Source organism: Equus przewalskii, chromosome 25, assembly GCF_037783145.1.
Source record: "Equus przewalskii isolate Varuska chromosome 25, EquPr2, whole genome shotgun sequence".
Lineage (NCBI taxonomy): Eukaryota > Metazoa > Chordata > Mammalia > Perissodactyla > Equidae > Equus > Equus przewalskii.
Window position 1 is genome coordinate 6,447,529 of NC_091855.1, and position 22,611 is coordinate 6,470,139.

Consider the following 22,611-nt stretch of genomic DNA (forward strand, 5'->3'; position numbering starts at 1 on the left):
CAGGATTTGACCACTGCGCCTAAGTTTCCCTGCTTCCATTTCTGATCTCTGAAGCCAAGGCTTACGTCCATGGCTCTGGATTCTTCAATTTACTTTTCTGTATCTTTTGAGGTCTACTTTGGGAAAGGTGAATTTTACTCTGTTGCTGAGTTGTGTTTAACTCTAGCTGAATTAAATCATTCAAGCATCTTGCCTAGCTGGCTGCAGCTGTCGTGGCTTGTGCAGAGTCCTGATCCAGTGCCGGGCACCTTTGGAGACATCTAGGAAAAGTGGCTGAAAATTCAGCTGATACTTTTCATTCAGTCCCTTTCTTTGGTTTGTGTATCCTAATTGGATCACTCCGCCACCGCTCTCCACAAAAGGAATCCTCCTTTCACCACACACACAAAGATTAAAACTGCGTTGTGTCTGGTCGTCAGCATGCTGTTCTTTCCCTTCCCTGAGAGTGGAGGCCCCCTGTGTTTGGAGTGCAGGGAGGGAGTGGTTTGATGAAAACAGGGATTTAAAGGAACATATGCTAACGTAGTGGCATTAAAGACAAAAGGAACCATCAGTTTTCTACACAGTTCTCAAACAAAGCAGCTGGAAAACGAGGAGGTGAGGCTACAGGTTAGTCCTCTAGTTGTTCCCAGTGTCCTACTGAGAAGCTGCTATGGGTAGACTGACAGGAGAAGCAACGGGTGGACACTCGACCTGGCGGAGCTGAGAGGGAAGAGAAGTCAGACGTCCTCTTCTTTCTTTACTGTAGTTGTTTCAATGTGCAGTAGAGTGAGCTTTGGGTTTTCAGGGGCCCACTTTGCTAGATGTCAAGATTTGAGAGAGGGAGCCAGTGGAACTGGATTTCAGCATCTGAGTTTCTAGACTTCTTTAGAAGTACCCGGTCTGGTCTCCTGCCATTGAGATTTCACCCCGATAATGGATTCCAGTCATCATTTGTGCCTCTAAGTGCCACGGGGTTAAACAAGTGGCAGAAGCTGTAATGATTAGAAATAGGATTGGCGGTCCTTTCATTCTGCTTCTCTAAAGAATAGATGAGGGCAGCACGGTAGCTGGAGGACAGCGGGTGTCTCCGGGCGCTGCAGGCTCTAAAACGCCCTGCTATGTCTGCATATTCCCTGGGTATGGGAGATGAGGATTTGTGTACCAGACTGAAACAGTGAGAAACAATAAGCTTTGAGTAGCTGGTGCTTCACTCAATGAAGCAATGCGACTGGTGAAGGGAATGTTGGTGTGTCTCACCTGACATGCTGAGTACCTTCTCTGGGGTGGACTTTTGCCTATATTTTGAGGATGATTAAATGAGTAAGTCAAACTTACTGGAGTGGATGGTCCTGGTAGCAGAAGCAGATGAAGTCAAATAATTGCCCTATCTTGTCATAAGCTTCATGATAGGGTAAGCAGACAGGCTCTGGAGCACAGAGGAAGGAGCCCCCGTGCTCTGGGGGAGTTTGCGTGACTGAGATGACGGTTCCTTCCCTGTGCTGACCCATCCAGTGGTTATACCAGTGGGAGAGCTGGTGTTGTCATGCTTTCATCTCGTCTTCTAGAAACTGGCTCCTTTCTCAACAGCTGAGCTGTGTTCACATGCACTGTACACTTTCCCTCTGGATTTGCACTTTGTTCTGTGTCCCTTTTGCCACTGCTTAAAAGGTCAAGTTCAGACTGTTGGCCTAATCTGATCTTTACTAAACAATTTATAGGGCTTGTTAGGAAATCTATAAAGAGGCTTAAACTTTTGAAAAGTGAAGACACTGGGGGGAAGACTGCAATAACTGAGGTTTGTTCAGTCGGGAGAAGAGGAAGTCAGGTGGCAACTCCAGCACAGGCTGATGTTCACTGGGTATTCCCCAGTGAAACTGTAGTATCTGTCAAAACATTGCCAACTTCCAGTTGGTAAAGAGCAGCTGCCTCCATCCTCCCAATAAAAACCGCCCTGACAGCCTGACCCTTCCCCCAAGGGCCCCCAAGGGCCCGCCAGTCTTCCCCCATGATTCAGGCACTCAAGGGTCAGCTCCCGGCTGCCGCTTCACTTCCTCCCTCCACGTCTCCCAGGAGAGTCTCTCTTGTGGCTCACCCTACCTGGAAACCTGCAAAAAAGGATGTTGTTCAGCCTAGCCAGCTTGAACGTTACAAAGCAACCACATATTTCTATTGAAATTAGGGGGAAAAATATTATTTAAAATGCAACCAGTACTCATGTTGCCAAGACAACCCTGGCATTTTTTCTTTGTCTAGTTCAGGGACCCTTTTCACCCTCTCTCTCTTTTTTTTTGACTCTTCCCTGGGGGAATTAAAACAAAGATGAATCTGTAAAGCACCCAGAGTTTCTCAGTACCATTTATCAGTTTAGGCAGTGGCTGAAAACACAACGACCTCGGCCCTGATGAGATTTCCTCAGTTTTCTGCCCAGAAACCTGCTGAAGGCTTGTTTCTCATTACCCTTCTTCCCCCCAAGTAGTGTACTGTCAAAGCTAGTGACCCATTTTCTTTTTCTTTTTATTACAAAAGCCAGTGCTATCAAAAAGAACACCAAATTTTAGATTTGGAGTCCAAAATTCACAGACTCTCTGCCTCTGGCAGCTCTTGAACTGAAGTTGTATTCTAATAAAGAGCGGTTGGCTCACGAGTAGTCATTTGCCTCCTCTCCCTGGAATCTCTTTGTTCAGTGATACCAGCTTTGCATATTTTTTCCTCCTAGTGTTATCAATTCTGTCATTCCAGCTGTGTCTACTACCACCCCTGCCTTGTAGTGTCTGGAATGGTCCTGAGCTCACAGTTCCTGTTTTCATAAATGTTGACGCCCGCTAGGTGCCCAGCTTCATTAACGAAGAAGCAGTAAGCACACTGGCCCATAGGATGAACCCAAACATACCTGTCTTCTTTGGTGCTTGGAGAAGTGAAGAATCTAAAATATTGTGGACAACTTCTGGCAAGGTATTCTGTTGGAGTGTTGCGTGCTGGTTCTGTAGAATCCTCTGTTTCAGGCTTGAGATACTGCCAGTGAAAGGACCTCCCTTGGGGTGGATTATCTCCAAAAGCCTTTCAATTGAGGGCTCTGCCTGCAAGTTTCCTGAATTACATTTGTCCCTCATATTTGTTCCAAACTATAGTGTTTTGTGTTTGTGACACTCTTTTTTCTAAGATAAATAGAAGCCAACTAATAGCTGTGAGAAATACATTGCATAGTTAAAGGCCATCCAGAAGGTAACCTGAGAAGGCAGGATACCACCTATGAGTTGTACCACCTGGGGCGTATTTCTTAACCCCTCTAATTTCTCTCTCCTCCTCTGTCCAGTGGGATCAACTTCATAGGGCTGTTGTGAAAAGTAAGATAATATGATTTCGTAGTTATCAGAGAGCTGGGGGGCATGGTAATGTTAACTGTTGTCACCATCAATGTCAGTGATGGCAAGTATGATCAAAACAGTAGTGTGGACTGAGTTTCTGCTTGTTCACACTCATCCTAGCTTGGGATTCATCTCTGTGTTCTTAACTACTGATGCCTGGTTTTCTCAGAACAGTAGCGAGAATTTCAAAAGCAGCTCTCCCTTAGTTAAACCACAGGACATTTCAGAAGCGGAGATGGTAAGGTAGGAGGATATATTGTAGATAAGGGAAGAGACCAAGAAAGTCTGTACTGTTAGCACCAGAAATTGGTAAAAGGAGGCCCCATTTATGTCAAAAATGGTAGGGCAATGGTGATCAATGTGCACTCCATTCGTTTCTGGGTGGAGCCCTGAATCTGAATTCAGGAGCATCCTTAATTTATGTTTGGGGAGACTGAGGCCCAGGGAAACTCAAATTCCACTCCACTCTGTCTTCCTCTCGTCCACATGCCCACCGAGTGCATTAGTCCCTGCAGGCCAGGTATGGCCCATGGAGATGCTCACTTCACTGGGCTTGCCTAGTGAACACCTACTCAACTCTGGGAAGTGGGCATGTGTGGGTCAAGCTAGTTTTCAACTAAAATTAAAATTTCTACTTTGCTGCCTGGAAAAGGCAAGTGATTGATAAATATCTTCAGTTTTTGAAATAAGAGGACTAAAGAATATTTTTAGATGAAAACATTGCTACTACTCTTGTTTGCAGTGGGGGGAAAAACCCTTTATAGGACACAACACCAAGAGGTTCCATTAAACAAGTCAGTTTTCACAAATAAGTAACTTACTAGGTCGAAGTGAGCCAGATTTACAAGTGCTATTCAGCAGCAAAATTTGTTCAGAGTTGCAGCATTATAATTCAATTGTGCATTCTAATTGTGTGACTTAGGAAGTTAAGCTAACAAAATAAAACTTCAGTGTTGAGGAGATATAATGTTTCAGCATGGTTGCGGATACCATTATTGTTAGAAGTCTTAAACCTCATTGCTAGAGCATTCTGGGTTCTGGTAAGTTGGATTCTCTAAAATTTCTAAAAATAGAAAACTAACAAACCTCTGATGACTTTCCCCTAAAGTCATGAGATAAACTGTTATTTCCTGGTTGATTATTTTTGTTGTTGTTGTGAAATTTTTAAATATACAAAAAAGTACAGAATGTAATAAAGCCCATGTTTAACGAATGATAACATCTTACCATATTCCTCTGGGATTTTTAAAAAAAGAAATAAAATTTTATAAATACAGTTGAAGCCCAAAGTTGACCTCTATTCTGAAGGTGGGATGTGGGTTTTTCCTTGCTCATGTATTTATAACCTTACTTTGCATGAATATATTCATAAACAATGGGTGGCATTTCTTCGTTTTAACTGTGGTATAATATTCCATTATATGAACATGCCACCGTTTATTTTTCTCTTCCTTTGGATAATGCTTATTTCCAATTTTTCATTATTTAAAAAAATTTTGCAATGAACATCTTGTGCATGTATTCAAGAATTCCTGAGGATAGACACCTAGACATGTAATCACTGAGTTGTTTGGTATGAATATTTTCACCCTTAGTTGCTCTCCAAGTGATTGTAACAGTTTATACCCGCAGTGCTTTAGTTGCCACTCATCTGAGGAGCTGGTACTGTCTGAGGGGAGGGAACTAGTATCTCGTTGCCCTGATCAAACATTTTACATAAGTCTGGATGTTTCAGATACAAGAAACTGTCATTAAAGTTCTTCGATTTTCTCCCACATGTCTTAGCAAATCAATTGAAGTAAAAATTACTTCAATAGAAAGTGCTCATTTAAAAAAGAAAAACCTAAAGTTTAGAAAATGAAAGCATTCCATACAAATACCCATAAAGGCATACAAAAGTACAAAATGTTAGAGTATATAAAAATGGACAGTTCACTCAGCATTGTGTTTCTTTGTTTTGACTGCAAAGGAAGCTGCTCTCTGTGTGGTTCACCCTTCCTCTCCTCTGGACCTCTTTACTCTCAGTCCCAGACGCACGCAGATCGCATTTCCATCCTTAGCAAGCTCTTGACTGGATACGTGCCGTCACCAAATGCAGGAAGTTCCTCTGAGACGTTCGCCATGTCCCTGATGGGTCACTCCGGCGCAGGTGCAGAATCAGCGCATCTATACAAATAGGCAGATTGGCAGTGGCTGGAAATCACACAGTTGGTGTCTTTCTCCTTCTCTAACCAGAGTGTCTTTATCCTGAGCATCTCTTTATAAAAATTATGAAAGCGTTTCCCCTTTCCTGTGCTCCTTGATTCCTTCGGATGTTAAGAAGTTGATATGTGTAACTTGCCGTCTGTTATCTCTCGTGCCAAAATTCGGAGCTAGTTTCTCTGTACGAGTCAATTCATGGATTTGGGGATCATTGATTCTTTGGTCTCTAATACTTTACTCTGCTTTGCTCTTTACAGCATTGTGAAAACAGTGAATGTGTATCTGCTTTGGGGATACCATCTCACTTTTGTGCTTCCTCATTGTGGCGTTTCTTCAACGAGTGACACTGTTTATCCAAGGCCTTGCTTTCCCTGTGTTTAGGGAATACCCAGCTGGAAGAGGGTGGGAGAGTGACCCTGTGTTTGCGTTCACTTAGAATCATTCAAGCAACAATAAAAATAAGTGAGCAGTATACAGCTGAGAAAAGTAAGATATCTTAGTTGGACAAACCAATTAGTATGGCTTCATGGGGAACATGGGGGCTGTGTGTCCTGTTGATCTCTATTTTCCGTCCTGGAATGGGGACTAGAGAATCAGCTCCCACAGCTTTCACTCTGTGCTTGCCGCTCATGCCTGCAGTGGTACTGCACTGTGGCGAGAACACTCCTGCCTCGGCTCCAGTCATTGGAAGAGACTTGGAGCTTTGGGTTTCAATGGAAGCCCTGGGAGGACGGCATTTCTCAGCCACCATGAAGCAACTACCCTTGGCTTCCAAATCTTAATTCTTAAGCAGGTTCCTTTCGACAGTTCCCTTCTGACAGCTTGGGTACAGGACAAATTCCATCATGTGTTAGTTGCAGAGTTAGGAGTACATGACTGTCTTGGAGCTCTCAGTCTTTGCCACGGAGTACTTGTCAACAGTGCTGTTGTGGAACCAGCGTTCTAAATGTGACTGTGAGGCCCTTTGAGCCCCTTGCTTGTGTGCATTGAAACACATAGGCACAGCTCCATTTCACTTCCAAAATCCTGCTATCTGCAGGTGTAGAATTGCATATTGAGTGAGTGGTCAGCGATGGCTGTATCTCTGAAGGAAAGGGATATCTATATCTCACATCCGAGATAGCTGCCCTTTCTGATTATCACCAGCCCAATGGAACCCTGAGGGACATGGAGCACAGGAGACACTCCAGACCAATGCACATCTTTTGTTTCAGTATTCCGTAGGGCTGTGGCTTCCTTCCCTGGTTAACTGAGTGCACTATGAATAACCTCAAGCAGAACTGACAAAAAGGATTACCTTGATTACTAATTCTGAACAATTTGGGGTTAAAGCCTGTAGCGCTTTGAGAAAAGCGTTCAGAGGTTACGAATGGTCTCAGTAAGAATAGTGTGGTGATTGATTAACAATGTCTGCCGTGAAACATGATGGGAGAATGTGGCATATGTAGCAAGTATTTGCCATTCTTGCCCTTGAGGGCTCCTCTTGCTCCTAGATTATGGTTGTATGGAAGTATCACATTCCATGCTTCTTGTCCCTTGGGTCTCTCCCTGGTTCTCTGCAGACACTCTAAGTGCTATGGCACCTGCTTTCATAGAAAGAATGCCTCAAGCCTGCCTGACTTTATCTCCAGGAGACAGGTTCATGAAAGACCTCAGTGGAAGGAAGTATCCACTTTGGAAGAGAGATCAAAGAAAAACAAAAACCTCTTCTCCTGAGTTTTTCCTATATATATTTATTTTATTCTTTTCACTAATAGCTCTAGCATGCCTAATACTATTAAATCCATGTTATTCTTGGTGCATTTCAGAGCTTCTCCCCCTTGGGAAGTAGGAAGCAGCTTTGAGTTTCCAGTGTCAGAATGTACCACTAATTCTAATTTTGGGTTCTCCAAATTTCTTACACTCCAGGAACCTAAGTCATTTGTGGAACTAGAAATGGCTTATAGTAGAAAGTCTGCTGAAGAATACCAACTTTAACTTACAGTGTCCTACATTCTCAGTGCGGTACAGAGCAACATTTGACTGAGCAGTCTTAAGATAGTATCCTTTTATCTGTCCCCACATATAAGGAAGAGCATTTTTTGTTTTCTCAGTTTCTAAGATGAACTTCCCCACGTCCTCACATTTAGACATTTCTGATATAGTGACATTTTCCAACTGGTGCTTTTCTTTTGTATTTCTTTTGCCAAAAATGCTGTCATTAATTCAATGATGGCTCAACATTGGAAATACAGTTAGGACTTTCCTTCTAGGGGACATTTAACCCTGTCATAGCACTTTTCACAGTCATCCTGAGAATGCTTCCCTGAAAGGAATATGCCTTTATGGGCTCACTGTTTCCCCTGATTCTCTTCCTAGTTTAATTACTATTTTCAAAAGTCCTTTCTTTATAGCCTCGTGTTAAGCATTATATTGCAAATCATAAACACACTTTGATTGTTTTCCCAAGAGCAGGTTACAGAACATCAAAACCTGCTTTACGACATTCTGAAAGGCGGGTCTGGTAGCAGCAAGTCTGGTAGCAAGATGTGAGGCAACAAAGGCCATTGACACCACTGATTGGATTTCCACACTGCATAAGGGTTTAGTGATGTGTATCCAAACATGTTAATTTACCAACCAGCTGGACTAAATTGTACCTGGGTCTGTAGCATTCCATGGTGACATGTGGGTCAAAGACTTGACTGGTAACAAGCTACATAGAAGTAATTTGTTTTATGTCATTGTACACCTTTGTGTCATAGGCAACAGGAGAATGTGAGTTTATATCGTTCCTGAAAATAATAATTGGAGTATGTTTCTTTTTCTTTGCCATGAAAATGAGGGGGGATTGTCATCTAAAATTGGCTTCAGATGTGGGAGTTACACTGATTGAGATTTTTAGTCATATTCCGTGCTGTGAAGTGCTTTGCCAGAGAAATGACTTGTTAAAATAAATAAAATAAATGTCTCATAGTTTGGGAAGTGGACTGGCAAGTCTCGCCTTTTAGTTCTAGGTAAGGATTGTGGCTATTTTCTTAGATATATCAGCAAATGAAATGCATTTTCCCCCAGGATCCTGTAGCATATGACTTGTAAGATTTCAATTCTGTAAAGTCAGCCAAGGCTTTTTCAGGGAAGAAGAGGGTGTTGGAACAGACTGGGCCCCTGTGCTGTTTCAGAAATGCACTTGGTTTCTTTACTCTTGGAACGCTATTGTCACTCTTCTTTTTGTTTCATTGCTGCTGATCCCATAGAGAGCCTTGAACTGTTTAAGGTGGCCCTCTTTTCTTGATTTTCTAGGGTATCTGATTTTGGGGAGAGCAACAGAAATGATAGCTGGCTGAGGAGTAGCACAAGCCTGATTTTTGATGTACTATGTTTCATTTCTGGTCATTCAGAAATTTTTGATGACTTTTACTAGTGTAAATAAGTTTGTGACATAAAAATTATTAAGGTAACATTTTGTGCTATCGAGGAAATGTTTCAAAGCAGTTTTCCCAGTGGAGCTTAGGAATGCTTATGCTTGATTTTTATTTTGAAATTAGAAGATAAAGTTGTTAAAGTTAGTTAGGTAAAGAAGTTAGTTGATAAAGATTGGAGTTTAGTAAAAACGCAGGAGAGTTAATAATACTTGACTATTTCTTTTTATCATGATGAGAAAAGGGAGTGGAATCTATAAATGGGTACAGTTCTTTGTGCCTATACTTGGAAAGACTGAGAACCTGTTGTCAAAATAAGTTTGTGATCTAAGAAGCTCTCAACACTAAAGTTTGGAAACATATTCTCATGTGTCTCAATTCATGGATGACTAACAAGGAAGTTAGAGAGCTTTGTTCTTTTATTTATGTATTTGAACACCTAGAACAGTGCCTAGGCCATTAACAACTCAACAAATATTTGTTGAATGAGTAAATGAATGAGAAGGAAAGGAAATGACTTTTTAGGTTCAGTGCGAATCTTGAACATGATGGGCAGAGGGACCCTGTTCCAATCCTGCCCTTGAGAAGCCGTCAGTTCAGCAGCATATTGTTAATGCTGCTCCCAAGTTAGGCTCTGTGTTCCTCTTATGTGGCGTCAGGCTCCAGCCCAAACTGTTAGGGAACAGTTGCCAAGCATAGCTTTCTTTCTGGCTGGGGGTACACAGGTGGGGAATGGGTCTAAACTTACTGAACTCACCCCTTTTTTTGATGAGCAGCGCAAGAGGTCTTAGAAGTACCCCAACTATTTGACCCATAGATTTCTGGAGAGGATAGAGAATCAGGTTCAGCGGGGGGCCTAAGGGGGCTAGAGTGGAATAGTGTCAGTGGTTTCAAGTCAGAGACTCAGGGATGCACAAACAGAAACCATGCCACACAGCCTAGACAAGGCAGCGGAAACGGGCGGAACTGAGGTGAAGTGGTCAGGATGGGGTAGGAGTTCTTGAGCAAGAGCTTTGGGCAAGCCTGAGTATTTGGGTAATTTAGGTCTAAGGAGCCTGGAGCAAAGGGTTAGTCATACAACCTGGTGTTCACGTTACACCTTTATAGATTGTGTCCCCTTCAACCAGGAGGCACTAGTCATGCGTCTCTTATTCTACTAAACTAGTTATATTGAAATAGGAAAAAAAAATTTGCTGAATGTTCTGTTTGTAGCACTCATCAGAGTGATCTCCACCTTTTACTATCTTTGAGCTATCTAATAAATCCAAAAATTGTTTTAAAAAAAACTGCAGTGCAAAAAAAAAGCACAATTCTTGTCCATTAAAATGCAAATTGTGTCTAATGCAGTTGATTATTGACCTCTTGCCCAGTTTTGCATCTATTTATAGATAGATGCTTATGTATGTCTTTGCCCTTTGGATTCTCTTTTGAGTGCATTGTAACTTCTTACGAGTTCCCTCATATATCAGTGAGTTCAGCCAGATCTTTGACATGAGTTCACACAGTGATTTTACCTTTTTAAAAATTATCCTTCATCAATATAGAATTTTAAACTTAGAGAATTGATAAAGAGGGGCCAACTTATTCTGAAAAGTCTGAGATCTTTAATAACATTTTATGTTGGAGTATATGATATGATAGTGGGAGGCTCTCTGTGGGAAAACATGCATTGTATATCAGCTCTGCTGAGACTGATACCTGCATATATAGGTATAAAGAACCAGCACTTGGGAGGCATAGACCAGAGACAGGGAAGAAGGAAAACTCAGGGTCAGAAGAGGTGTCAGACTTCACGTGCATACATGAGAGAAGGTCCTGTGATGGTAGAGGGGACAGATGTACAGGAGAGAGCAGGAACAGCAGACGTGTAATCCAAGAGACCTGAAAAACAGTGCTCCAAAGGGCTTAACTCCCCATAAAAGTTCTTGACAGCTAGTGAGCCTGCATCCTATTCACCCATTTTTAGTTCTGTTAACTTGTATTAATGTTTGAGAGGTAAAGCATCTCAGTCTTTAATAAGAAAACCAATTTTACTATTGAGTTTATGGCCACTTTGTTAAAATATGTATACTTAATCAAACAAGGACTATATGTGTTACCTCTGCTTCATGTGACGTGCATCTTTTATTCTAAATCGTAAATACATATGTCGTGGACCATCAGGAGAGCAAGAACGTGTTCTGTTTCCTCTTGGAGAGAGATTTCCTCAGACATCCTGCCCCCTCAGTGAGACTGCCTAGAGTTGTGTATCACTGAGAAACGTGTGAGAAGAGCTCTTTCATAAGAATGTAGACGTATCTGTGGGAGTTATTGTTCCAAATAGTGGACATGAGGGTGTGATGAACTTATAGAAAACTTGAGATTTATTTATGAATTGAGGAAGATAAACTTGTGTTGCACAGCCAGTGGAGAATTTTTGGCTTGGTAAAGAGACAACTTTGGGAGGACATAATAGCTTTATTCAAATTGTTTAAATATTTGCCAGGTTATTGTTCATAGGAGAAATTAGACTTATTCCATGCAGTTCCCAAGGGCAAAACTAAGGCCAATGAGCACTTGAAGTTACAAGGAGACATCTGTCAATTCAGTATGGGTGAATTCTCGAAAAATTAGAGTACTGGTTCAAAACAATTGTGGACCCTTTGAAGCCTTCTCTCAGAGAGCACGTGATCGCTCACCTGCTGGTGACCTTACATCAGAGACCCCTACGAGGGAAAGCTTGGAGTAGGGTGTCTGTAGGGGGAAAGACCTAGCTATATAATCATGTGATGGCATTCCTTAAAAACATACAGATGTTTTGTAGCATTAGGAAAAGTGAGGAAAGAGGTTTGCTCTTCTTTCATGATTCTAAATGCTAAATATGAAAGCCATTGTTATTGCAAGTCACTCTCCAGTCTTTCCAGAAATGACTGACATTCTGAGGCTTAGGAGGAGGTGTTGGGTTTCCTGGCAGATGAAGAAGCTGCTGTCTGTAATCATTCCTTGTGTGGGCCCAACCGGATTTTGGCAACAGATGCGCTTGATGTGTAATTGTGGCAGTGGCCAAAAAATGTAACCAGGATTGGCAGTCTCAGGGACCACATGAAATGTGACAACACAGGAATTATTTTTTGAAACCAACTGCCTCCCTTTGGCAAGCTTAGGATATGGGAATATAGTTTTAGCCCACTGCTAGGGGTTGGGGTGGGTGTTGGAAGGACTCAGGAATCTAGGTTTGTGGACCTGTGAGTTCTTCTTTTCCCAGTGAAAGAAGAACAAGATAGAAGGAGTTGGAGGCAAACATCAGGATTTAAAGGACATAATGATGCTATGCTATTTTGAAAAGTAGGATTAAACTATTTTCAGGGAGTAGTGAGCTTGGTAAGAAGGTAGACTTTTCAGGCATAGTAGGTCTTGCTTCTTCTCCAGAAAAAGTAAAGATTACTGAGCAAACATTTTATGAGCTGGTCCTAACTTATAGCTGGGGTTTACTGGAGATAGAATGGCTTCGAGAAGAGGAGAAAGAATGGAAAATAATTGATGACAAGTTAGAATTTTCATATACTCCTACCCTCTTGAGAGCCAAGCTTGATCTAGCACAGGGGTTGACAAACTATGGCCCGTGGCCACATTTGGCCAGTTACTTGTTTTCGTAAATAAAGGTTTATTGAAACACGGCAGTGCTCATTCATTTAAGAGTTATCTGTAGCTGCTTTTGCACTGTACAATGGTAGAGTTGAATAGGTACGACAGACTGTATGGTCTACAAAGCCTAAAGTATTTATTATCTGGCCCGTTATAGAAAAAGTTTGCCAACCCCTGGTCTATCAGGCTGTTCCACACTTCATCATAGTCGTCTTTTGAAAAGATGCTACTTAGGGTTTTATTGAACCAGAAGGGAAAGTTAGCAGAAGTTCTTAGCAAAGCTTTCCACTAAATATTTTTCCGTCTTCCTTGCTCTTCCTTCCCTGTTCCTTGGGCCTGGTCTCCTCGACAGTGGCACCTGTTTCCTATCGTTCATTTGAGCTTATTAGATGCCACATAGGTCATGGAGACATACCTAATAAAATAAAATATTTTGATCTGTCTGCCACTTTCTGCATAGTATTCTGCAAAAATTCTAGATATAAAGTGAATTTATTTAACATCTGTTGTATTCATTAGTATATGGGGCTGGGCCCATGAAATCCAGATTAGTAATAACAATTTAATGCAACAAGTGACTATTTTGATCATTAACAAGGGGTGGAATTTCTTGATCCTATGTATGATCACAGTTAACATGTTTTCTAATTGCATTTTTTCACAATACCTGAAACAGGTTTTTACTAGTGTTTAGTTGCCTTTGTCCTGTAATGAAAACTATCAGAATGCAATTTACTTTGTATCATACTGCAACAATATCTTTCTGCTGTTGAAATTTATTTAGTTAAACTTTAATATGTCCGTACTATTTTTGAGTTGATGGTACTGTTAGACATTGCTAGAGCACTTTTAGCTCATGTAGACGGTGAAAGAGTGTGTCTTTCTTTCCTAACAAGTATTATCTAAGAACCTCATGGGTTTCTAACAGTGAGAGTGGAGATTTATGGCTTTAGTTGGCCAAGTGCATGTTGCTCCAGCCTGTGATTTGTGGTCTGGTGAACAACCGCAGAGCATGTCCTTTACAATTGATTGATCTTTGTACAGCCTATTTTGGGCCTCGCTAAGAGCATCTTAAACTGAAGAAAAACTCTACCAGTTCTGACATGTTATTGCTTGGGAAATAATCCTAATAAAAATTTGTCCTGTGGTAATTTCAAAATAAGTGATCCTTACTTAAAGACTTAATTTTTAAACTGTACTTTGAGTCCCACTTACATCACTGAGAGACTTCAGCTGCTACCAAGAAATTGTTTGCCACACAAATACATAAATGTGGAAACTTAGGAAGTTTTAGCATGCTGCAAGTACATAAATCTTAGCCCAAATCCTACAGTTTCTTTATCTGCATAAACAGTTGATGTTAGGGTTATAGTGTGTTTTAGAAATAGAAAATCCGGTGAGAGAAAACAATTAGAGAAATGTTTTTAAATCTTTGCTGTGGGGAGCAGAGAGATGCCCCAGAGGTGGCGAAAGGGGCATCCCAAATGTGGCAGGTCTTGACTTGGCGCGTTTCACGTTACACAGAACATCAGAAGAAGCAACTTGTGTCTTAACAGCGCATGTAGTACTTTAGAACTTACTTCTGTTTTAATTGTGAAAATAGTGCATGTTCTTGGTAAAATAAGAGTTCGAGTTCTACAAAAGTTTATAAGTAAAAGACCTTTCTTACTGCTACCCAGAGGTAGCTACTGTTAAATTTTGTTGTATATATTTCCAGAAAGGTTTGTGTGTAAAAATGGACATAGTTTTCTTTTTTGCTTTTTTTACAGATGGGAAATAATATTCTGAAGCATTTTTTCTTCAGTAATATATTTGGTCATTTTTAATATCATTATGTAAATCTACTTCATTCTTTGTTACTGCTACAAAGTAATTTATTCAACTATCCCCCTTTCCATGTATTTAATGTTATTATTTGCTAATTCAGACAACACTGCAGTGAAGAAAGTCTTTGTAATATACATCTGTGCAAGTGTAAATATGTAATTATGGGCTGAATTCCTGAAAGTCGACTTACAGGCTCAAAAGCCATGTGTGTTGTAAATTTGAACAATGACTGCCAAAATTTACCTCCAAACTGATTTCTCCAATTTCTGCTGTCCTAGTAACAAGGACTTAGAATGGCCGTAGCTGGAGATTCTGGAACAGTATCGTTATCATCCTAGCTGACGTTCATCGAGCATGTTCTGTGCCTGCTGTTCCCATGTTTCTTTACTTGTATTAACTTATCAAATCCTCACAATGACCCTATGAGGCAGGCACCCCTTTCACAGATAAGGAAACTAAACCTGAGTCACGCAGAGAGGTTACTAACTTGCCTGCCTGTATCCTCAGGGTAGTGAGTGGCTGAGGATCCAGGAGCATGTCTGTTGATGGTGGTGGAAGCAGTGGAACAGTCAGCTTGGATTGGTAGAAAGAGATGATAATGAAGCGAGAGACAGAAGTCTGGGACATAGCTGTGAATGTTTACTCCAGAAAGAGGGCAAAGAAATAACGTACAATTTATTCTTATGGGCAAAGTGATGTTCAGAAAAACAAATGCCACTGTTGTGTATTTAAAGAGGATGGGGGAGGATCTCCTGGAATTTTTTTATTAGCCACCAACCAGAGATTTGGGATGAAAAATGTGCCAGTTAGAAATGAAGCGAGGTTAGAAAGACTGTATTTCTTTACCTTCTAAATGAATTGGTTGATTAAAGCCTGATTTAAAAAAAAAAAAGTGTTCTTGAAGGTCCCTTGTAATGTACAAGTTCCCTTCTCTTTCTAAAAAAGGAGGTTTTGTTTTGTTTTTTGTTTTTTCAGAGTTTGAGATAGTGGGAACAAAGTAGACAACCAAGAAAAGAGGTTGAAATTGTAGTCAGTGCTGGCTGAAAGCAAAGGCCGCGTCGAGTGTCCATCAGCAGAAGTTTCGTCTGTGAATCTTCTACCGATGGCTCTCAACCTACTAAGGAAACAGGATGAGCCGGATCAGAGAGAGAATAAAATAATTAATGTTGAGATTTTGTTCCCCTTCAATTACCTGGTTAAGGACATAGCTATTGAAAGTTAGGGGTTTTATAACTGAGTCATTGAACAACATAAATTTTAAAAAATTATTGATTTTAGAAATTGGTCCCTCACACTAAGTGCGGTCCACACTGCGCATTCCATGACAGCTCACCCCGAGCCCTGTGCAAAGTCTTAGGGCTTGCAGGGATGTAGAAGCGGTCTGCTCTCGCCCTCTTATTTTGGAGAGAAGGAAAATGAGGCCCAGAGATATTCACACTTAGCAAAAAATTCCAATTGAGTAAATCAAAAAGTAAGTTCTGGAATCTGATCTTTAGATGGCCTATCTGGTCGTCTTTCCAACGTATCGTCTCTCTGAAAATAAGTGATGTTTGAAAATATTCTCAAAAACCAATAATCAGTGGAGAATTCAATAACATAAAATGTTTCTATCAATTCTAGTTCTCTAAGAGACCTTCTGAAGATGGGCAGATAAACTTAAATGCTTATAACATTTTCAAGAGGGAACAAAACTAGATTTTAATCTGAATTATCCATTCTGTGGGTAGAATAAAAAGAACATTTAATGTGATTTCTAGAATTTGTATTCCCTTAGGGCAGCCTTCTCTAGGTGTCATTAAGTTTACCAAGAATCTGTTTTAAAAGGGAAGGGGAACCCAACTTTTTAAAAGAATAGAATTAAGCCAACATTCTTGCTTATTAGAGAAAAGTTCTGGTGGAGTCAGTGACAGAAGGAGACAAAAGTAGGGTGAGATCTTTATGGTTTAGGGAGCGATTTGTTTACCCCGTTCCAGTGTCCAGAACCACTCAATGCTCTCAGGTCATCTGCAAGTGCTCTTGAGAAATCCCATGAGGATGGCCTTGAGACTGAGCTGTAGAACAGAGCAGAATGGGGTGGGAAGAGCTTCTGAAGTGCTGTCCTTCTGCATGTGTATAAAGATAGGCAGAAAAGTTCCCGCAGGAAGAGTCTAGAGGGGGGATCAGAGGTAACCCCGGGAAGACACCAGACCTTAGAATAATATTCAGAAATGTCGAACATAGCAAAAATAACAAGAAGAGTTAGGGAAAGGCAAACTCATTTTTGGCCACTAGCCATGTTTGAGTTTCTTATAGTGAAGTGGTTAAGAGTAAAAGGCTAGCTTTGCACTTAATATTTATTGCTTGTGATTAATCTGAGGTCTAGTCTTAGCAAGAGATTGCCCTGATTCTTTCCCATTGACTCTCAGTTTCCAGCAACATGACTGTTGGCAACTCACCATCCTCTCTTTGCCTCTCATTTCCCATTTAGTAAAATGAGTATAATAACAGCACCTGTCTCACAGGGTAGATTAAATGAAGAGCACAGAGCTTGACACATAGTAAGCTATTTATGTGTTGGAAATGTTGTTGCTTCCATTGCAACTAGGCTGATAATACATAGGACCTAGTTACCTTCCAGGAAATTATACACATTGCACTTCCATCAGCAGTTTCTTTCATGGACTTCCTAGGAGAGAGTCTCCCCCTTGCCATGTCTCAGTGTCCAGTACTCTTTAGGGGACCAGCGGAGAACAATTGTCTTCATCTCTTTTGTCCTGTGCCTCTGCAGAACCACAGACTCTAGCAGCCACACAAGGTAGGAGCAGAGAGTTGGCTCACAGATGTGAGTTTCACTTCGCTGCCATAGCACACGTCTGTATAGGAGGACCAGGAGTGCCCTAGGGAATCTGGAGATGCACTTGCAAAATGCAGACCTCTGAAAATCACCCCCAGGAATATAGTGATAACACTTAGGACATTTACGAGAAGCTTTCACATATGTTACCTCATTTGATTTTCTCAGCACTGAAGCATGTGAAAGAAAAATGAAGCTTTCTTCCCCTTGTTTTGACTTCAGTATCTAGGTCTTCTCTTCATCTGTTTACATTATTAAAGCACTTCCAAAGTGTAAAGATTTCTCTCTATATACTAATCTTCAGTTTCTAAAACAATCTCTCATCTGTAACCATGACTTTTTAGCTAACAACAGACAGGCTCTCATGGGACCCTACACATGGGGCATGATTTTGTTTTAGTTTTGGAAATTTGCCCTAGTTTAGGGGAATAGAAAGATCTGGCACCTTCTATTTCATTTTATAGGTTCAAACACCAATGAATATCACTGTGGGTTTTGGCTCGCTGAATACATTGGTAACACTGGGCTTTTGCTAACTTTAACACTCCATTTTAAGAGGAGAGAATGGTTCAGCATTTACACTACCGTTATAGCTATTTTATTAATGTGTTAAATAATAATCAAGAGCTGTTCTAAGAACTCATCAGATTTCCTAAGCTTTTTAAAACCATGTAAGTGTAATCCAGTCCAACTTCAAAGCCACTGCTGTAGCCTTTGTCCCCATCATCTGGCTTGTTCAGTCTCCAGATGAAATTGATGCAACGGCCAGAGTTATCAGAAGCTGAGATATCACTTACTGCCAGCTTTTAAGGCACCGTAAGTAATAGTTACTTTGCTCTCCTTTTGTGACTACTTAAAGAATAGTTTTGAAATCATGTTTCTTTTATCTTAGCCTAGTATATCTGCTTGGAAAGATTAGATTGGCTTAGAGAAAGTATTTTTTTGAGGTAAAGTATAGGACTGAAATTAAAAGCCACACCTTGAAACCGCTGTTGCAAGGATTGGGATTCTGACACCAGGCAGTAGGGGGTAACTACTTCATTGTCCAGTAGCAGATATGTGTACCTGGCCCAGCATCTTCTCCAAGGAGACAGGGGATGTCATTTATACTAAGATGCTCTCTGAATATGACACTGGAGAATAGCTGAAATTTCCCTCTTCGAGTCTGTCTGATTGCACATATGACTTACAGCCGCATAGGTTTGCAAACATGCCTGGAAATCCCAGGCCACGATGCCATCTTCTGATAGACTCGATGCTCTGATGGAGCAGAGGCCATGGCCGCCTGATTTTTTTGGAGGTGTGGGTTTAGTCTGGCACAGATCTCCAATCCACAGAGGCCCTGGGGGCTCTGGTGCTGGCTTCCAGTCACACTAGTGTGTAAGATGCAAGACTGGCTGGAGCGGTTTAGGAAGGGGTTCCCAAATTCCTTGGGTTTCAGTTCTTGTCAGCTCAGATGAGTTACGTTTTCTCAAACTCACAAGCTGCCCCAGCATAAGGACTGGGCCTGGGACTAGTGATGTGTGTTCATTCCATTCTTTCCATTCACCGTCAGGCCACCCCTCATCTGAAGCAGTAACTGGTTTTGGTCACATCAATGAAACCCTTCCTTAAAATGTCTACTGTTGGGACCGGCCCGGTGGTGCAGCAGTTAAGTGCGCACGTTCTGCTTCGGCAGCCCGGGGTTCACCAGTTTGGATCCTGGGTGCGGACATGGCACCACTTGGCAAGCCATGCTGTGGTAGGCGTCCCACACATAAAGTAGAGGAAGATGGGCACAGATGTTAGCTCAGGGCCAGCCTTCCTCAGCAAAAAGAGGAGGATTGGCGGCAGATGTTAACTCAGGGATAATCTTCCTCAAAAAAAAAAAAAAAAAGTCTACCGTCTGCTACAGTCTGAATAAACTAACTGAAAAAGTCTAGTTAACAACTGACTGAACCTCGTGGCTATTTTTTAAGACAACTTTCCCTCTTCTGCGGATTTCCCCCAGATGTGTAGTCCAGCAGTACCGTCCTCAGTGTGACACAGGCCAGAGATCCTTTGTCCTTGCAACAGACTCAGTGCCCTTCCCAATGCTCTTGTGCCCCCAAGGGAAAATAACATCACACCATGGTATGGCTAAGTTCCCATCTAAATTCCCCCTTGATCCATGGTTTGTGTCACGCCTTACTCAGGCTTACATGCTCTCTGTGCAAACTGGATCGGGAAGACCACCCTAGTCAAGTGGACAGTCTGATGATTTAAAGCCAACATTTAAAGACAAATATCATCTATCACTCAGTGTCTTCTACTGGTTTGTGTGGGCCATTGTCTAGATGCTCTGGAAGTCAGATGTGCTTATGGCCGTTGTGTGTATACATCTGGTGGTATATCACTTTTTTTTTTCTTTCTCTTTAGGACCAAGAAGAAAACAAGGGAGCAACAAGTTGGCCTGAATTCTACATAGATCAGCTCAACTCCATGGCTGCTGTAGGTGACTTTCTGTTCTACCACACACAGTTTAAAATGCAAGTCTAGTACAAAGCACACAGTTGCACAATAAATCCACTGGAATAAGAACTACCAAATGTCATTATCTTTCCAAACACTCAACGTTGTGGGGGAAAGAGGGGGCAGGAATGGTACTTGGCAAAGTGATTTTTTCTAGTATGTTTTAAATAAAATCAACACACACTAAAATATAAGTGGTTTTAATGTTATAAGAGGAAATGTAATCTTAAATCTGGCTTATGTTCAACTTTAACTTTTAATTGCTCATACCAATCATTGGGAGCTTTGTTATGGCAGTATTATTCTCAACAGGCTTCGCTGTTCTCCTCCCACTCTTTTTTTTACTGGGGACTTGCTTAGTTCTTGGGTTCTTGATTTCACAGGGCACCAAGGTACTCTTTCACTCTCATAAATAAGAAAAAGGAATTCATGGAATAAGTGATTTAATGAAAAGGTATAATAATAATTATGCTGAGATGTCCTTAGGAAATCTTTGGTACATGGGTGTTTCCTTCAGTTATTGCTTAAAATGCATTCTCAATGTCTAAAATGTGCATTCTGGTCATGTGGTTGTCTCTGTGATGTCAGTGTTCCAAGCAGCTGGAGGAGAACCTATTGATCCCAGCTAAAATATGCAACAGAAAACACATCGTCAACCTTTGAGCCTTAGTAGCTTGAATCCTTTGTGTTGATAAAATTGGAGATTGCCCACGGAGAACACAGTCTTGGCCTCAGTGGGCACACTCACAATTTTAAAAGTCAGTCTGTTACATTCAACTCTGAGCTTATGATATCCAAGCATATTGTGATATGATAGCTTCCATAATACTTTTCTTTACCTCTTTCTTTCCTGGCTTCCCCCGAGTCCTTATGGAGAATTAGTTTCTTATCAGTTAAAGCAAACATTTTAGATTGTCAAATATTTTGCTGCTGCTGCAAAAGTTAAAAACTGACTAGAATATGTGAATCATTCACACTTTTGCTAAACTTTCAGAGGCCTTGACTTTGAGTAACTTCCTCTTTTCTCGCTTTTTCTTTGAAGATGCTTCTTCTGCTATCACACATTGAATAATAAATAGCCTGGTAAATGTAAACAGGGCTGTATAAATTATAGAAGAAACTGCACAAGCTTTTGCCCCATGGGTTTCTAGTCTAAAAGCACAGCAGAAAAGAATAGAAAATAACCACCAAATCCTCCTTTAACAAGACATCCTACACAATGACAGACATGCAAAAAGGGTGATCTCAGCATTTGTATGAATGTGTTAGCAGAATGGGAGGCTTGTGATGAGCATCAGGGATTTTCTCTGCATCCACCTAAGCAATAATGATTTAGAGCCATTTTACATTTCCTGCATGTGAAGGTTATTTTCTGAATTCTGGTTGCTGGCTGTTAGGGAACAGAAGAGCTGTCGGGCAGGCCATCTCTCTCTCTAATTAAGTCACCGTTGTTTGATGTCTAACAAGGGAAGTTGCATCTTTGCTAATGAGTTCACGTCTATGAATGGTGAAGTACTGAGCCCTATGGATTTTTTCATCAAATTTTGGGCTAGTTAGGTTATTTTGCCCTTTAAAGACTTAATCCAGGCCTTGGCTGGAGTCAGCCTGGCTCCTTTCCTGCAGTGGAGGGTCCATGACGTGGCCCTTCTTCAGAAGCCTCCTTTGTCCAGCTCCTTGGACAACTCTTGGCTGCTTTCATGAGTTGTCTACATTTTAATTATTTGCTTCCCAATCCAAAGTCCCTTCCAAGAGCACCTCAAGGCTATTAAATTGTCATATTGTTATGACAATATTAAATTTGTAAACTTGCTATTCTTTATGTATTAAACACCTAACAAAGCTTTCTAATGCTTCTTTAAGGACTGAGCCAGCAATTTCCAGAGTTAAAGGTAAAGGGCATCAATAGTTCATGAATTAAGGAGGCCTCAGAACTCCTGCAAACATGGAGGAAGGAGGGGACCTCTGGGACCAGAGACTTTATGCTGAGTTTTCTGTTTTTCTTACCATATTTGTTGCCACTACCTCCTCCCATAGTTTTGGCTCAACCCTGAGAACTGTATTGGAGAATTCTCGACAACACACAGCAGAAGTCCTGAGATGTTGTCCCTGGGGACTAGAAAGGCACACAATTCCTCCAAATCCTTTCGTGGCCTGGCAGCGAGACTCTTTGGCTCTCTGCTTAGGGAATTGTTGAAGGGGCATTTATTCACCTTGTCATCAGCCACTGTCTTCAGCATCAGTAGCAACTACTGCTCTTGAGTGGGCATCATGCGACAGGCCATAGAGCAGGCACTTTCCATGTTGGTTTCAACCCTTACAAGCACCCTATGCTCTAAGTGCTATTACCGATAAGGAGTCTGGGACAGAGAGAGGTTACCTTGCCCAAGGTCATCTAACTAGGAAGTAGTGGAGCTGGAATTGAAACCTATCAGTCTGAGCTCAAAGATGCCTTTCCAGTTTGCCTCTGACTCACTCAGTTTTTAAAACCGTTTGGCATGTAAAAGGATACTCCCACCCCAGCCCACCCCTCCTCCCAAAAAGGCATCTGTTTTCTTTAATGCCTGGGAGTCTAGTAAACGGTCTAGGTTGAGAACTTCAGCGCTTACTGGCCTGTGAAGCTCTTTGTGGAACAAGTTCAGTTACTTCACATAAGCTTCATAACAAGATTCTTTGTTCTTTAAAGGACCCCTGAGTGATCTACTGGCTTTTAAAGAGTGAAAAACAGTGTGATAAAAGAGTGCAGCCCAGCAGATTCGGGAAGGACCTGGGCTGGCTGGCTATGTGGCTTCTCTGTGCCCTCTGAAGGAGGAAGGATGTAAGGTGAAGTTCAGTGGGCTCAGTGGCCTGCCTTATTGATCTCACACCAAGGAAATGTTTCCCGCAAGAA

General features: G+C 41.4%; 1 protein-coding gene across 8 annotated transcripts in view; it reads left to right on the forward strand.

Moving 5' to 3' along the window:
- Positions 1 to 22,611, forward strand: part of DAAM1 (dishevelled associated activator of morphogenesis 1) — a 160,620-nt gene that overhangs the window by 88,296 nt on the left and 49,713 nt on the right. For all 8 annotated transcript variants that reach the window (XM_008534762.2, XM_008534765.2, XM_070594148.1 and 5 more), the window contains one exon: positions 19,632 to 19,703. In XM_008534762.2, coding sequence (XP_008532984.1) covers positions 19,632 to 19,703 — 72 coding nt within the window. The remainder of the gene's footprint in view (positions 1 to 19,631; positions 19,704 to 22,611) is intronic.